Source organism: Microcaecilia unicolor, chromosome 3, assembly GCF_901765095.1.
Source record: "Microcaecilia unicolor chromosome 3, aMicUni1.1, whole genome shotgun sequence".
Taxonomy (NCBI): domain Eukaryota; kingdom Metazoa; phylum Chordata; class Amphibia; order Gymnophiona; family Siphonopidae; genus Microcaecilia; species Microcaecilia unicolor.
This window is the reverse complement of record NC_044033.1, coordinates 298,918,616-298,936,981: the sequence shown is the minus strand read 5'-3', so window position 1 is coordinate 298,936,981 and position 18,366 is coordinate 298,918,616. Positions and strand designations below refer to the sequence as shown.

Sequence of the window (18,366 nt, the reverse complement as noted above, 5' to 3'; positions counted from 1 at the left end):
CATGGGAGGAGGGATAAGGACAGAGGGAAAATGCACATGGAAGGGAAGTAGAGAGATAGAAGAGTGATGTTTGACATCGGAAGTAAAAAGATGGGATATGCTGGATGGAGAGGGAAAGAGAGAGAGAAGATATCGTGGATGAAAAGGGATGGACAAAGAAAGAGAGAGGAGCTGCTGGATGAAGAGGTGAGAGGGGAGAGTTAGTGAAAGACTGGGGAATAAGAAGATTGAGAAATAGAGCACTGGGCAAGGGAAAGATATTGAAAGCTGAAGGCAGATGCAGTGAGACGAGGGAAATCAAAGGCTAGATAGTAAAAACAGAGGGGTAAAATCTGAGTGGATATAAGAGCAGAAAAATAAATAGAAGAATGCCAAAAGGGAAAAATCTATGTCAGAGATGGATATAGGGGGAGGAAAGAAATTCCAAATGGACAGGAAACCATGGTGAGAGAGGAAAGCAGAAATCAGAGACTGGAACCAATAAAATAAAATGTCAGACAACAAAGGTAGAAAAAAGAATTTTATATTTAATTTAGTGATTGAAATATATCAGTTTTTGACATTTACATTTGCTTTCTTTATATTGTACATAGTAGAGGGAGAATGCATTACTGTTTCTATTTTGCCGGTATTGCCTTGCATGCAGAGTCTGACTTCTTGAAATTTCTGTTTAATTTTTGTCTATGTAATTTTAGTTTTAGCTTTTGATTATTTATTGTGCACTTTGTGAGAGTTTGTCTTTGTTCAGCATGTGTGACTGAGATTAGGTATTCGGTAATAATCCAGTTTATTTAGTTTCTCCATTACATGTTGATATTCGTTGGCCCCTCAATTCAAAATAACATGTCTTACTACTACTACTACTACTACTTAACATTTCTATAGTGCTGCTAGGGTTACGCAGCGCTGTACAATTTAACATAAAAGGACAGGCCCTGCTCAAAGAGCTTACAATCTAAAGGACAAGTGAGTAGCCAGAGTTGATAACTATGCACTTAGTTGGCTGTACCTATGTAATGTTCATAGTATTGTGGATAAAGCCGAACTAACTCTGGGACTCTTTTACTAAGCCGCGTAAGCGTCTACGCATACCCAACGCATGCCAAAATGGAGTTACCGCCCGGCTACGACGTGGCTCTCGGGTAATTTCATTTTTGGCGCGCGTCCAATACACGTGTCTGAAAAATAAAAAAATTTTCGGACGCACATATTGGACGTGCACCAAGTGGCATTTGACACAAGTAAGTCATTACCGCCTGGTTACCATGTGAGACTTTACCGCTAGGCCAATGGCTTGCAGTAAGGTCTCAGACCCAAAATGGACACATGGCAATTTTCATTTTGCTGCGCATCCATTTTCGGCAAAGATTTTAAGACCTTTTTATACAGGTGCGCTGAAAAATGATTCTGTGCACACCTAAGACACACATCTACACTACCAAAGGCCATTTTTTAGCACCCCTTTGTAAAAGGGCCCCTCTGTTATAAACTGTCTTCCAGATGAGAAAGCCCTTTAGTACACCTGATCCTAAATGTTCCTCTACTAGCACCCTTTGGAACCCAGGTCTCATAAAAGTCATGTTAGCCCAAGGACCTGCAACATCTGGATCTTGTAGCCCTTGGTATTTTATATATTTCAGCATTATGCATTTTCATGCGAGTAGTATTAGTAAAGAAGAAGGCTAACAAGAATATCAAGAAAAGTTATCAGCAGCTTAGCCAGCAATCATAGAATTCTGGATGGACCATTCAAAACCTGCAGTTGTTTTTCAAATGTGTAAGGATAATGCCATTCTTTTATACAGAGATGCCAATAGATTTGTTATAGGTTTCCACAGAATGCTGTAACTAGTTACCAATCTGTGCTGTAAATTTAACAACATGGTTCAAAGGCTATTTCAGTGCTAAATACTGGATAGAACACATTCTTAATGTCTAAGGGGAATGCCACTAATGGTTTCGCAATTTAAAGGTATAGATACGACCAGCTTAGTAGTGCTGCTGCTGCTGCTCACTGCCACATGCAGGGTTCGGGTTTAAGTCTCAGTTCAGGTCTCCCACTAAGTCAGAAGGGGATAAGGGATACTGAAGAAGCAGTATTCATCACCCCCCAAATAATTTTTCAAGCTCATGATTGCAGGACTCCAGGAGGTGTCCTGCTGCATCAATCCTGCCTGAGGACTACAAACACAGGAGATGATCCTGGAGGGTTGTGAATGAAGGCTCAGGGTGCCAGAAACCAGCCCTTGTTCCAACTGAGCTGGAATCCCCAAGGAGCAGTAGGAATCTGCTGGGTCCAGAAAAGATTGTGACTTGGCACCGATCAAAGGTAATAAAATCTAGGCCAAACAAGGAAAAATACAAGACTGGGACAGGTTTAATGGGCTCGGCCACTGATAATATCAGTGTTTCTGGATTCTTACAGAACAGTCTGAATGCTGCACTGTCCACAAAATACCACAGATAGTTCCCTGCATATCATTTAAAGAGTTTATCATTTGGACTGGGAAAGGTGCTTCAGGCTTTTTCTGTCATTCTGGGCAGACTTTGGGGAGAATGAAGCTCCACTGATTGCCTTCTGCGAGCATCTCTTTCATCCCACTCTTCCTCTGGTTCAAATGTTCCCCTCAGGATAGCTAGTCTCTCAGAAAAAGTCTTTGTGTTGGGGATCAAGATGTAGTTATAGATCAGAGATGCCAGGACAGCGCCACTCAGAGGCCCCACCCAAAACACCTGTGGAGAAGGAAACAAAGCATTGTAGATCTTTGGTTAAACACTACCCTGCCATAGCAATATATATCTCTTCAACTCGGTTAAAGCTAAATGTGCTGGTTTTCCCTATGACAATCTTTTGCATTTGTCTCCACTGCAATTTAATTTAATCTAATTTAGGGGTCCTTTTACTAAGGTGTGCTGAAAATGGCTAGTGGTAGTGTAGGCGCGGGTTCTGAGCATGCGCCGATCCATTTTTCAGTGCACCTGTAAAAAAGGCCTTTTTAAAAAATTTTTGCCGAAAATGGACATGTGGCAAAATCAAAATTACTGCGTGTCCATTTTGGGTCTGCGACTTTACCACCAGCCATTGACCTAGCGGTAAAGACTCATGTGGTAACCAGGCAGTAATGACCTATGTGCGTCAAATGCTACTTGGTGCGCGCATCAATTATTTTTTGGACGCATGTATCGGACGTGCGCCAAAAATAAAATTACCGCAAGAGTCACGCGGTAGCTGGACGGTAACTCCATTTTGGCATGTGTTGTGTGCATATAGACGCTTACATGGCTTAGTAAAAGGGCCACTTAATACATGGTCTTATAGTCTACCGCATTCAAAAAAACTGTACAGAGTGGATTACAGCTGTCAATTCCTTAAATCTCCCTACAACTTACCCCACCTAAAGTCATCCCAACACAGCACGGACATCCCCACAAGTATCAACACCCCAGATCACACCCTTCCTATCTCAAGACAGCTTGAAAATCCTCGGCGTTACAATGGACCGTAACTTAACACTAGAGAGCCAAGTGGCATCCACAACAAAGAAAATGTTCCACTCAATGTGGAAACTCAAACGCATGAAGCAATTCTTCCCGAGTGAAACATTTTACAATCAATGGTACTAAGCCACTTAAATTACTGCAATGGAATTTATGCGGGATGTAAAGAACAACCCTTAAAGAAACTTTAGACCGCTCAAAACACGGCAGCTAGGCTTATATTTGGTAAAACGTGATTTGAAAGTGCAAAACCCCTCCGCGAAAAACTACACAGGCTCCCAATCAAAGAACGCATCGCCTTCAAAATCTACACCCTAGTTCACAAAATAATCTACGGAGAAGCCCCGAGCTATATGACAGACATGATCGACTTACCAATTAGAAATACAGTGGGGGAAATAAGTATTTGATCCCTTGCTGATTTTGTAAGTTTGCCCACTGACAAAGACATGAGCAGCCCATAATTGAAGGGTAGGTTATTGGTAACAGTGAGAGATAGCACATCACAAATTAAATCCGGAAAATCACATTGTGGAAAGTATATGAATTTATTTGCATTCTGCAGAGGGAAATAAGTATTTGATCCCCCACCAACCAGTAAGAGATCTGGCCCCTACAGACCAGGTAGATGCTCCAAATCAACTCGTTACCTGCATGACAGACAGCTGTCGGCAATGGTCACCTGTATGAAAGACACCTGTCCACAGACTCAGTGAATCAGTCAGACTCTAACCTCTACAAAATGGCCAAGAGCAAGGAGCTGTCTAAGGATGTCAGGGACAAGATCATACACCTGCACAAGGCTGGAATGGGCTACAAAACCATCAGTAAGACGCTGGGCGAGAAGGAGACAACTGTTGGTGCCATAGTAAGAAAATGGAAGAAGTACAAAATGACTGTCAATCGACAAAGATCTGGGGCTCCACGCAAAATCTCACCTCGTGGGGTATCCTTGATCATGAGGAAGGTTAGAAATCAGCCTACAACTAGAAGGGGGGAACTTGTCAATGATCTCAAGGCAGCTGGGACCACTGTCACCACGAAAACCATTGGTAACACATTACGACATAACGGATTGCAATCCTGCAGTGCCCGCAAGGTCCCCCTGCTCCGGAAGGCACATGTGACGGCCCGTCTGAAGTTTGCCAGTGAACACCTGGATGATGCCGAGAGTGATTGGGAGAAGGTGCTGTGGTCAGATGAGACAAAAATTGAGCTCTTTGGCATGAACTCAACTCGCCGTGTTTGGAGGAAGAGAAATGCTGCCTATGACCCAAAGAACACCGTCCCCACTGTCAAGCATGGAGGTGGAAATGTTATGTTTTGGGGGTGTTTCTCTGCTAAGGGCACAGGACTACTTCACCGCATCAATGGGAGAATGGATGGGGCCATGTACCGTACAATTCTGAGTGACAACCTCCTTCTCTCCGCCAGGGCCTTAAAAATGGGTCGTGGCTGGGTCTTCCAGCACGACAATGACCCAAAACATACAGCCAAGGCAACAAAGGAGTGGCTCAGGAAGAAGCACATTAGGGTCATGGAGTGGCCTAGCCAGTCACCAGACCTTAATCCCATTGAAAACTTATGGAGGGAGCTGAAGCTGCGAGTTGCCAAGCGACAGCCCAGAACTCTTAATGATTTAGAGATGATCTGCAAAGAGGAGTGGACCAAAATTCCTCCTGACATGTGTGCAAACCTCATCATCAACTACAGAAGACGTCTGACCGCTGTGCTTGCCAACAAGGGTTTTGCCACCAAGTATTAGGTCTTGTTTGCCAGAGGGATTAAATACTTATTTCCCTCTGCAGAATGCAAATAAATTCATATACTTTCCACAATGTGATTTTCCGGATTTAATTTGTGATGTGCTATCTCTCACTGTTACCAATAACCTACCCTTCAATTATGGGCTGCTCATGTCTTTGTCAGTGGGCAAACTTACAAAATCAGCAAGGGATCAAATACTTATTTCCCCCACTGTACATCCGAATCAACACGATCTTATCTAAATCTGCACTACCCAAGCTGCAAAGGACATACAAAACAACTTACGCATCTAGTTTTTCCTACATAAGCACACAACTGTGGAACGCATTACCAAAAGCCTTGAAAATGATGTAGGACCACCTAAAATCACTAAAAACCAAGCTGTTTAAAAAGGCATACCCTACCGATCCAACTTAAATGCCTAATCTCTGCAACACAACCAAACTAAAGCACGTAATGGACATAACACAACTCTTCTGTTCTCCGATTCCCTAATGTGGCTGTGCCACATGAACTTGATCTTACCACAACATCACCCTGTATTTGTTCACACCGGAGCCTGCAAAGGCCTCTCCGATACTATGTAAGCCACATTGAGCCTACAAATAGGTGGGAAAATGTGAGATACAAATGTAATAAATAAATAAATACATAAATAAATAAAATTAACAATCCCTGGAATCAAGTACAATAATGTTTTAAAAAATCCAAGTTTTCAACTGCTTTCTAAAATTCACATAATCATGCAAATTCTTCAAATCAACAGGACGCTTGTTCCAAGGCCCTGGGGTTGATCCCAAAAAACATATTGCCCACATTCTTAATAACCTAAATTCTGTACATCATTGGAATACAACGGAGAAGTAGCCAAATGGATAGTGTAGTGGACAAAGAACTAGGGGAACTATGTTTAATTCCCACTGCAGCTCCTTGTGACCCTGGGCAAGTCACTTAACTCTCCACTGCCCCAGGTACAAAAACATAGATTATTTATTTATTTATCAAATCTATATCCCACTTATCCAATACATCTAAGTGGGATTGTGAGCCCACTAGGGACAAAGTTACCTACATATAATATGTAAAACCACTTTGGTTGTAGTACAAAAAGGCAGTATGTAAAATGCATTTCCCTTACTCCCCTCCCCTTTTACTCTTACAATTGTCTCTTTGGGGTATAAATGTTTAACCAGCTCCCTAAATAAGTTGAGCCTATATCAGGGGTAGGCAATCTTGGTCCTCGAGGACTGCAACCCAGTCAGGTTTTCAGGATTTCCCCAATGAATATGAATGAGATTTATTTGCATGCCTTGCCTCCGTTGTATGCAAATAGATCTCATGCATATTATTTGGGGAAAATCCTGGAAACCTGACTGGGTTGCGGTGCTCGAGGACCGAAGTTGCCCACCCCTGATCTGTACCATGAATAACCATGAACACTAGGCACAAAATCTTAATCAAAATTCTAGCCTGCACTGGCAACCAATTAAATGAATAAAGTGAAGGTGTGTTATCTCACAATAGATAATTATATGGGCAGTGATACACTGAATCCTTTGTGATTTCTTTACACCACCTTTGGGGAGACCCAAATATACAGTTGCCTGACCTATTGTATGGAAATCTTGAAGTTGAAGATATGATCTCAATTGTCAAGCCACCTTCAGTTATATCCAGGACTTTCATATCACTTGTTCAACCTGAGTATCTAATGTGAGTGAAGATGAATGACGTATTCATAGGGTTTTCACTTCCTATGTTAGCAAAATATCATAGTTTAGACAAGTGATTTTTGTCAGTTGCTTTGGCAATGTAAAAAGGCCCACCCATAAAATCAGTTTTTACAATATTCATTTTTAAAGAATTATATATTGTCCCTTAAATAATGGTTTCGCAAATGATTCTCTAGCTCCTCCATTTCATCTATAGGCTTAGACAAGGTCATGAGGAATTGCACATCAGTGTATAAGAATGGGAAATATTTGAAAGACCTAATAATTGATCAAAGGTATAAATTAAATAACACCAGAGAAATGGAAACCCGTGACATACTCCATTGATATCTGGGATTCTCCTGTTTCTGTCCAAACTTTAAAGGCCCTTTCAGGAAAGAAGCAAACTATTCTAAAGCTGTACCTCATTCTCCCACTTTATACTATATTACAGAATGTTCAGTGTTTCAAAGGCTGCCATTAAGTCCAACAAAAGTAGCAGTGCCAAACCATTATTTATACATCAATGCATTTCCACCAATATGGTCACTAACACCATCTGTATTATAGCCAGGACAGAAACCAAATTGTGTCTGATCCAGATTCTGGACTTCTTCCAACATCCCTCAATTATTATCGCTACCATAGGAAGGCTAGAAACAGCCTGATAATTTGTTACATGCACTACTGACTGTGATTTGTTTTTTCAATTTAAGAGAGGTCAAACTAAAACATGTTTTATTACTTTTGGGATCTTGCTCTGTTCTAATGATTGAAAAATTATTGCTCTCAGAAATGAGTCCCTTCCATGGGTATAATGTCTTCAATAGCCAAGCTGGACAGGGATCCACCTTGCTTCTCCCTTTCACAGATCTACCCAATAACTGTTGAATATATTTATCAGAGGGTTTATAAAACTCCATTAATTTTTATCCTTCTTTATTTTCTCTTATATTCCAGTCCACCACTCAAACTTTAGTCAACAAAACTTGATTGACTTTTTTATTACTTTCATGGTATTGTACTTAAAACTACTACATTATCATTTTTTCAACCCACAATTAACCAATTACACCAATACTGTTACACTCCTTCAATAGTTATTTTGATTATCTAATGGAAGCCACATTGAACTCAAGATTACTTGGGATAATGAGAGATATAAATGTCATAAATAAATAAATAAATAAAAAAAATATTGGACCAACAGAGGTTCTCAGGGAGAATCCTTTTCAATCTCTCTACTCTTTAACTTCTTTTAATTTTTTTACAACTTAAAACAATTCACAAGAAGAATTTGAGCTTGGAGTATACGATCTGCAAAATATTGTTTGTTTGTTTTTTAAATATTCTTTAACCACCTTTTTATAGTCTCTAAATAGTTGTTTCAATTGTACTTTAAAGCTGTTAATCTACACTATTGACACCTTAAATGTCTCAATTCTCTTTTCATATCACTATAGAAAGGAAATTGCCTTTTGTTTTCCTGTCATAACATTTTTCTAACGGTGCCACCTCATTTATCACATGACATAGTGCCCACAGGAATATAATGGGCATCTCAGCATTTACCACCAGCTGATTTTTACTGCGAGCTGAAAACACAAGCGCGGCTTTGTAAAAGACCTCCTTAGTAAAGAGTTTCTTACTAGATGTAGGATAACTGCTGACTAAATGCATCACCAGATAATGATATGAAATGCTTCTTACTAATGTCTATCCATTCTTAAGAGAACAAGATACCTGTTAAAATGACTGATTATCACTGTTATTGTTTCTCTGTAAGCCACATAGAACCAAATCCCATTTAGATAATGTGGGATATAAAGATTAAATGAAATTAAATGAATTCCAAGACATCTAAAGTTAAGTGGATCTGCCTGTTGGTGGACTATTGTACTATCAATACAGCCTCTCTGTAAGTTGGAGAAGACTTTCCCTGTCTGTCTCTTCTTATAGGACCTCATTGCAGTGGCGTTCCTAGGGGGGCTGACACCCGGGGCGGATCGCTGATGCAACCCAGCCCCCGGGTGCAGCGCCCCCCCCCCCCCCAGCAAAAGAACCCCCCGGGTGCACGCCGCTGGGGGGGTGCCGCGCGCCTGTCCGCTTCGTTCATTTCCATGCTCCCTCTGCCCCGGAACAGGAAGTAACCTGTTCCGGGGCAGAGGGAGCACAGAACGAACGTAGTGGACAGGTGCGCGGCACCCCCCCCAGCAGCGTGCACCCGGGGCAGACCGCACCCACCGCCCCCCCCCCCCTTGGTACGCCACTGCCTCATTGTACTTCAAATTTCAACATACTATGATCTGTCCAATGGCCAAGAAGATATATTCCCCAGGTTATAAAACTATTATATCCTGGTCAGGACTAAAATCAAATCTAAAATCTGGCCTTTTATATGTTGGAATATTCACAACATTTTCTAAGGGCCCCTTTTACTAAGCTGTAGCAAAAGGGAGCTGGCGCTGCCGTCCTGCGTGTGTTTTACACACAAGCAGAGGTCCCCTTTTACCAAGTCTTGCCTTCGTGCAAGAAATGGCCATGCAGCAAGTAAAGCACTTGCTGAGTGGCCATTTCATGGGGGAGCCCTTACTGCCACCCATTGAGGTTGCAGTAAGGGCTCCTGCGTTAGCCTAGCAGTAACCGGGCAGTGTGTGGCACTGCCTGATTACCGCCACGTACACTCTGGTGCTAGGGTTGAGAAGTACCGCCGGGCTGCTGCAGTAGCCGGCAGTACTTCCTATATAGCAAGCAGAAGCTCACATTGGGCTTACTGCAGTTTAGTAAAAGGAGCCCTAAATTAAGATAGCAGAAAGCTATCCTAACATTTTTGGCTGAGCTTGCCAAGCACCAGTGTGAATATCGGCCGGTGTCAGGGTGACCACACTTACCTGGATATTCAGTTCCAGAGCCTAGACATGGCCCATCATTGATTATCTGGGCTTAATTCAACCCACGGCTATCAGCAGCCTAAAAACTGCTGTACGTCATAGGCTGAATATCGGGCCCTGTGTCTTTTTTGCCACCTACCGACAACACTCTTGTTTAAATGGATACTAGCAGAACTGGGGAAAATATGATGCGGATCTCTCCCCCTCACTCCTGCCTCCTATCCCCTGATGCCATTGCTTCCTTTACCCCACCATTCTCTCTTTCCACAGTCTTTTACTGTCACTCTCCTCCATAACACAGTCACTGCAATATTAAAGCAAATCCGCCACTCACAGCTGCTCCTTTGGCACATCTCTCTAGGTTACAAGATGGCGGTGAGTAGAGGATGAGAGGAAGATGGAGAAAGTGGTAACACAGACAGGGAGGCTAGGGGAAACGCTCGATGGCATCAATGGTGTTGGGAATCAGGAGTGGGTCTATTGGCAGCATAGAAGAGGATGTTGGAAGGGTGTGGCTGGACAGCATCCATGGGAGGTGCAGGGCTGGCATATAGGAGGTGCAACCAGGGCTTCCATGCCATTCCATGCCCCGAGTCTGCCAGAAGCTAAAGAAGTCACAATCTACCAGCAAGCTTTGGTACTCCCAAATTTCTGTCCTGAGCCCCTAAGTAAATGTAACTAGTTACTGTACTTATGTAAACGTTTTATCACTTTTACTTGTAAAGAAGTACAGGATAACATTTGTTACTTTTATTTATACTGAAGTAATAATTTTTTTAATTTCTATTACTTTTACTCAGTTACACCTGATGCTTGCAGTTAAAAATAAAAAGTAAATTCGGAAGTGAGATGTAAATGACGATTCCTCAGTAAACCCTATGAAACAGCAAAACCGGGGACAGGATTTTGCTATTGCGAGCCTCATTATGCAAACAGTATATCATCTCATCTTAAATTTTGCTGTTCAGTGAACATTTCCAATAAGAACAGTGGAGTTGCCTGTGTGATGACTTGGGTCATTTTGAAGTGGAGATGAAGCTGAAGCTGGTAGCAATTCTTGGTGAGCAAACATGACTCTACCACTACAGACTCCTGGAAATCTCATGGAAAATTTTACATTGGAGGAGTGACTGTCCACTGCTGTCTTTAGAGAGGAAGTCTGTTTTTCTGGCCTCAAACCTGAAGGGTTCTCACCAGTGGCATAGCCAAGGGTGGGCCCGGGTGCGCCCAGGCCCGCCCACTTTAGGCTCAGGCCCACCCAGTAGCAGCACACCTATGATGTGGCTGGCAGGGATCCCCAAGCCCCACCAGCCGAAAAGTCCCAACAACTGTCTCTCCTGCAAACCTTGTAAATAGCAGATCTTTGCCTGCAGCGAGCAGCAACTGACACATACCGCTCACACCGGCCCCACAGCCTTCCCTCTGATGTAGTTCTGCCTATGCAGAAACAGGAAGTTGCATCAGAAGGAAGTCTGTGGGGCTAACATGAGCAGTGTTAACTGCTCGCTGCCGATGAAAATCTGCTATTTAGAAGGTATATGAGGGGGGGGGGGGGATGTTTGAGAGACCATATGGCATGCAGGTGGGAGAGGGAGAGACCAAATCACTTGTGGGACACAACAGAGTTCTTCTGCCCACCCACCTTGGGACCAGGCCCACCCAAAATTGGATGTCTGGCTACGCCTCTGGTTCTCACATATTTGACATTCATGCATCAGTTCTTGAAGATGTTCAAACAGAGGACTCCTTTTACTAAGCAGTCGGGCTTACTGCTCGCTATACAGACAGTACTGCCGGGCTACCACAGCAGTCTGCTGGTACTTCCCATCCCTTGTGCACTGTCATTTCCAGCACTACAAAATTTTATTTATTTTTATAATGCCGGAGTGTACCCGGCTGTAATCAGCACTGCCTAGTTACCGCTGGGTTAACGTGGGAGCCCTTACCGCCACTTCAGTGAGTGGTGGTAAGGGTCCCCCCCCCCCCCCAAATGGCCGCACGACAAGTGCTTTACTTTCTGCACGGCCATTTCCTGTAGGAAAGCGAGACTTCCCTTTTACTATTTGTGGTAAAAGGGGGCCTCGGCGCGTGCATGCCGAGGCCCTCTTTTGCCGCAGCTTGGTAAAAAGGGCCCAGAGTTTGCCATCAGATGAAAATTTGTTAGATCAACAACAGACAATGATTCAAACTTTGTGAATGCCTACTTTGTAATTAGACAGCATGTCAATGATAGCAAAGATAAAGATGAAGAGATGAATTAAACAGCACCACTTCTAATGCTGATGATAATGACAATAATGATGATAAAGTATTCTTTCCTATTGGAAAAGTAGTAAAAATTAGCAAAATTATTATTTCAGTACAAATAAAAGTAACAAATGTTATCCTGTACTGCTTTACAAGTAAAAGTGACAAAACATTTACTTAAGTACAGTAACTAGTTACATTTACTTAGTTACTATACAACACTGTAAACTGGGGCTCAGGACAGAATTTTGGGCGTACCAAAGCTTGCTGGCAGGTTGTGCCTTCTTTAGCTTCTGGTAGACTCGAGGCATGGAATGGCATGGAAGCTCTGGTTGCACCTCATATATGCCAGCCTGCACCTCTCATGGATGCTGTCCAGCCACACCCTTCCAACATATGTAAAATGAGTTTATCTTGTTGGGCAGACTGGATGGACCGTTCAGGTCTTTATCTGCCGTCATTTACTATGTTACTATGTTGCCAATAGACCCACTCCTGATTCCCAACACCATCGATGCCACTGAATGTAATAGGAAGTGTTTCAGAGATCCGCTCGATTAAAACTTGCAGACCTAATCAGAAGACATCAGTAATCTTGCCACCTGGCCTGATTTGAAGGAACTTTTTATCAGACTGAACACACTACTGCCTGTTAGTGCAGTTGTTCAATGTCTTTTTAGCTGTGCTGAATTAATGACTCACTCGTGCACTCATGAGTGACAGTCATTTTCAAATTTAGTTTTACTAAAAGCAAAGAGGATTGAATTGTAGAGCAGTAAAATTGTTGGGATAAAAACATTAACAATAGTGGTACTTTTATTTTATACTCAAAAAGTATTATGTTAGGCAATAACTTTTTTTTACTTTCACTGAAGTACTTTTTTAATGTGTTCTTCACTGTACTTTTACTTTAGTATTAAAATATACATTTATTTTTACTTTTACTTAAGTATTTTGACCTAGTACTTTGAACAACACTGCCAGCTTGTTTATAATTGGCCTTAGGAAGTGGGAGGGAAGGATGGTATTCATCTGTATCAGTGGGGTAGGACAATGGTTTGGAGGTGTCTATAGTAGCTGGGAAGTATGGGAGGGGCTTGATGATGATAGTTCAGTGGGACTGGTGTAGGGTTTTTTTTGGCAGGCATCAGTGACGGAGTTAGAAAGAGGAGGCAGAGGTCAGCAAGAGGTGAGCAGGAAGATGTGGCAGGTCAGGAACAGACGAAGATAGTGGTGACACAAGTGTGAAGAAGAGAGAAGGAATAAGAAGGAAACAAATAGGATGGACAAAATGAAGGCAAGGGAGGAGGCTGCTGATATCAGTGGAGGATGAGATAATAGAGGTTGGGCTCCTTGGCATCAGATGGGAATGGGGTGACAGGGTGAATCATGGCGACATTAGGAGAAGATGGAAGCTATGTGGCAACATATATGCTTCAACATATAAAAGGCCATATTTTAGGGAGAGAGAAGGCAGCCACTGTTATGTTGGACGAGGGATGAAGGACTTTTTCCTTAGGAGAGATTTAACAAAGCACTTTGATGACCCTTCTGAATTTTTCCCAGGTTCATGAAATCACTCACAATCCTCTTTTGAAAGGTTTATGCATTTCTACTCATGGTTCTGAGTTTTCTTTTGGAAAATTGGAACCATACACTTGTAGATTCTGGAGGGAGGGGGAGGTAAAACTAGAAGTGGCTTAGCCTATCCAGTGGCCCTGGAGCTAAGTGGTAAACTTAATGATGCACTGTGGTTTATTTTTATGTGCCATTACTCATTACAGTTCTTCTTCCAGTAGTGAATGGCCTGAGGCCTGATGCTAAAGACCTACCCATTGGTCATCTAGGTTCCCTGTTATCACTGCTGGGGCAAAGGATCGAGCAGGGTTCATAGAGCAGCCAGTGTAGTCTATCTAGAAGAAAAGAATAAGAAGATTTCAGTTAATTCAGACAAAACATTACTTCAATACATTTTACCCTCATTTCTGCCCCCTCCTCACACACACACACACATACATAACTCTTGTCTTCTCTCTGCCCCAACATATACAGTAGTTAACCCCTTTCACTGCTTCCTGTCCTGCTCTTTCCCTGACTAAAGCGTCACCTGTTCTCCCCTTGCCACAGAACACTGAGTAACAATTTTCCATTTCCTAAAAGTGTCCCTTTACCAGAAAGAGAGGTTCAGATTTGCTAAGCTTTGTATCCATAGCCCCAGATTAGGAAAAAAATCCATGTGACTCAGACCCTGAGAGTTAAAAAGCAAAAAGTAAACAAAACAAAAAAACCATCCCTGCTACTCTACAGTCAGGCATATGATCTAAATTCTCAGCTACAGTTCTTCTCGATGGCTATCACTGAAGTGATTTTCAAGGCCAGTCTAGTGCTTAGATCACAGGACTGCTTCAGGAGTGGCTTTGAGCTATAAGCTCAAGACTCCATTCTGTTGCCAGCTCTGTGTGTGATCCTGGGTGAGTCACTCAGAACCAGGCACACTTAGGGGGGAAGATATCTACATTGGCTACTGTTTATTATTTATTTATTAGGATTTATTTACTGCCTTTTTGAAGGAATTCACTCAAGCTGGTGTACAGTAAGAATAGATCAAACATGAGCAATAGGCAATTACAGCAGTAAAAATAGTCAAATAACAATACAAAGTATGGCATAGTATACTACTTACAATGTGAACACAGTATGTGATAGAACATTTTAATTGAGTGTAGTGTATAAGCAAAGATGGAACATATAGATAAGTAAGAGAGCAAGAAGAGTTAGAAAGTAAGGTGACTAATTTAAAGAAAGTTGCACATGAGGTCAGAGAGACGGTTAAATATTATATCAGCTGTGGTAGGAGTGGATAAACATGTCCTGCTGCAGTATGTGCAGCCTGTGTCACTCCTTGTGTGTGTGAGTGAGACTAACAAGTTAGTTAATTCTTCCATTAAAGGCCTGGTTGAAGAGTCAAGCTTTCACCTGCTTCCTGAAGTAGAGATAGTGTTAAGCGCAGCCTTTCAGGCAGTGCATTCCAGAGCGTGGGGGCTACTCCGGAGGAGTCTCGCTTGCGGGTATCACATTGTGTAATGTCTTTTGGAGAGGGTGTGGTTAGTGATAGTCCTTCATAGGACCTTGGTGTACTTGCTGGTGTGTAGAGGATCATCCTATTCTTCAAGTACTCAGGGCCATAGGCGCCGACTCCGTGGCTGCTGTGGGTGCTCGACCACCCCCAATATTTGACCCGCCGGAAGTCCCGGAATAGAAGTTCCCAGCCCCCCTCTCTCCCTCTCCTCCAAGTGCTAGCCCGACCTGCGCTGCCCGCCCTCTTCTCCCAGTCCTCCGCCTGCCACTCGCCTTCCTGCGTGCCACCCAGAATTTAAAAGTTCTTACCTTGGGGTCTGGCGGCAGCAGTGAAAGGCAACCAGGCTCAGTGCTTCAGCCTGCCTTCCCTTCTCACTCAGCTCTGCCTCTTGTCCCGCCCTTGCGGAAACAGGAAATGAGGCAGGCGGACCCAGGCCCATCCCCCCACCTGCTACACTTGTGGTGGTAAATGTGAGCCCTTCAAAACTCACCACAAACCCACTGTACCCACATGTAGGTGCCCCCCTTCACCCCTTAGGGCTATGGTAGTGGTGTACAGTTATGGGAAGTAGGTTTTGGGGGGCTCAGCACACAAGGTAAGGGAGCCATGCACCTGAAAGCAATTTGTGAAGTCCACTGCAGTGCCCCCTAGAGTGCCCAGTTGGTGTCCTGGCATGTCAGGGGGACCAGTGCACTTCGAATGCTAGCTCCTTCCATGACCAAATGGCTTGGATTTGGTTGTTTCTGAGATGGGCGTCCTTGGTTTCCATTATGGCCAAAAATCGGGGACGACCATCTCTATGGACGACCATCTCTAAGGTCAAACTAAATTTCACGATTTGGACATCCCTGACCATATTATTGAAATGAAAGATGGCCGCCCATCTTGTTTCAATAATACGGGTTTCCCTGCCCCTTCGCCAGGACATCCTGCGAGGACATCCTCAGGAAAACTTGGGCGCCCCTTTTGATTATGCCCCTCCTTGTCTCCTGTCTATTAAACCTCCTTGGAGCTGCCAGAGGATGGACCGTGGGTGCAGGCCAGGGAGATATGTGGCCCCAAGAAGGACGGGGAGTGCTGAAAGAGACAGGGAAGAAGGTTAACATGGGGAGAGAGAAGGGTAAATGCTGGACAGGGAGGGTGAAGGACACAGACTCAATACTGGACAGGGAGAGGAGAGGGACATTGGAATGCAAAGAGGCAGTGCTGGAAAATGAAGAAATGGGGGCACAGGGGCACTACTGAAAAGGGGGGGGGGATAGGGGCTCTACTTAAAAGGAGGGGGATAGGGACACAGAGGGGCAATACTGAAAAGGGGAGGAGGAGGAGATAGGGACACACAAGAGCACTACTGGAAAGGGGAATGGAGATATGGGGACTACGGTGAAAAAAGGGTGTGATGGGGACAAAGAGGTAATGCTGGAAAAGGAAGAAGATGGTAACACAGGAGTAGTGCTGGAAAATGGGGGAAGATGGGTACACAGGGCAATGCTAGAAAAAGGGAGAGATGGGGACACCTGGATGGCAGATGCTAGAAAAGGGGGAGATGAGGAGACCAGGTAGGCTTGTGCTGACAAAGGAGGGGAGATGGGGACACAGAAATGGCAGAAGCTGAACTTGGGGGTAGGATAGGAACAAGGGACACAGAAGGGAGATGCTGGACAGGACAAATAGTGGTGCAGAGGAAAGAAGGATAGTGCACTTGGAGACAGAAGAAATGTCAGATGGGCAAAGGACCCTGTAAAGGCAGACAAAACAGAGAAAAACAGAAAAGAGACAGCGGGACCAAAGCAAATGAGAAAATAAATTGTTCAAACAACAGTAGAGAGGTCCGAGTGCATTTCCTTAAGTCATTTTGGATGTACTGCATTTTGATGGGTAGAATCAGGGACTGCAAATCCCATATGAATTTGAGATGTGAGTCACACTAGGACTGGTTGAAAAGTCTCTCTTTTGGAACTGGATCACGTGGCAGCTCTATACAGAGCTATTTAATAGTGGGGATGTAAAATGCAAGATCAGTGCCAAACAGATGTAGAGAAGGAAAGGAAGAAAACAAGAGGCGAGAGAAGAAATGGAAAGGCCAACTTGGAAAAGAATTTGTAAGGCTGACTCATGGAACATGGAAAAAAAGACTGGGACCAGCCAAATTCCCAGACAACAAAGGTAGACATTTTTATTTAATACTGAGATGTACCTGCTTTGTAAAATGTACAGGAGAAAATGCATTTCTGTCTCTTTTTTTAACCAATATTGTAGTTTATAGAGTTTGACTTCCTTGGACAGGGAGTCGGGGGGGGTCTCTATTTTAATTCTGTTGTTGTTGTTTTGTTTTGTTGTTTTTTTTTTTTTGTGGCTCCCTATTCTGTATTAGTTTGGTAGAATGAAATGTTGTCACAATTTGGGTTTCTGCCAGGTGCTTGTGACCTGGGTTGGCCACTGTTGGAAACAAGATACTGAGCTAGATGGACCATTGGTCTGACCCAGTATGGCTAATCTTATGTTTATCTAGATGAGGGTCTGTCCATGTTCTGCATGTGTGACTGAGGTAAAGGATTCTGCTAGCATGTAGTGTCTGTGTAGGAATGTGTAACAGTGCAGTTTGTTCCAGTTTCTCAATAGTAGGTATATTGGTGCTCCACAGTCCAGTGTAATATATATAGAACTGTCTTTTGATAGGTGGGTTAAGGCTGTTATGGTGTGGTAAGTTTTGTGTTCTAGGGCAGTCCTGGAGTACCCCCTTGCCAGTCACCACACAAACAAAAGCCCATCTGATTTAAACAAGGTGTCTAGCAGTGGAAGGAATGTGCATGCTATTCCTGAATATTTTTACTTTGTAGTTAAGAAGACAGGTTGCTTGCTCTGGCCAGTCCAGAGACCTCTTCTGTGTCCTGCCTCCTGATGTAACTTACTGTTTTCTTGTGGGCAGGACACAACCTAGACAGCCTGTATTCAGTGGCGTAGCTAGGGTAGTTGACACCCGGGGCCGGTCATTTTTTAACACCCCCCCCCCCCCCCCAAATCCAGTACTAGGCATACCGAGAATACAAAACACTCAGGACCTATAGAGCAATTCTACCATACCATAAACAGTCATTTCTACGAGTCACACAAGGAAAAGGAAAGCATCTTAAACACTACAGTGAGCACTAGAACATCAATTCACCTATTG

At 43.3% G+C, this 18,366-nt stretch overlaps 1 protein-coding gene and 1 long non-coding RNA gene across 3 annotated transcripts in view; both read right to left on the bottom strand.

The window, feature by feature from the left end:
• Positions 1 to 507: 507 nt before the first annotated feature.
• LOC115465058 lies at positions 508 to 1,128 on the bottom strand. Its single transcript, XR_003941314.1, has 2 exons — positions 965 to 1,128; positions 508 to 851 (listed from the first exon to the last, which is right to left on the bottom strand). It is a non-coding gene; the product is annotated as an uncharacterized LOC115465058 (long non-coding RNA).
• Positions 1,129 to 1,415: 287 nt separating this feature from the next.
• LOC115466750 (aquaporin-2-like) overlaps positions 1,416 to 18,366 on the bottom strand; it is a 29,453-nt gene continuing 12,502 nt past the window's right edge. For both annotated transcript variants that reach the window (XM_030198220.1, XM_030198221.1), the window contains 2 exons: positions 13,948 to 14,028; positions 1,416 to 2,733 (listed from right to left, as the gene is read on the bottom strand). In XM_030198220.1, coding sequence (XP_030054080.1) covers positions 2,518 to 2,733; positions 13,948 to 14,028 — 297 coding nt within the window. In that variant the 3' untranslated portion in view covers positions 1,416 to 2,517. The remainder of the gene's footprint in view (positions 2,734 to 13,947; positions 14,029 to 18,366) is intronic.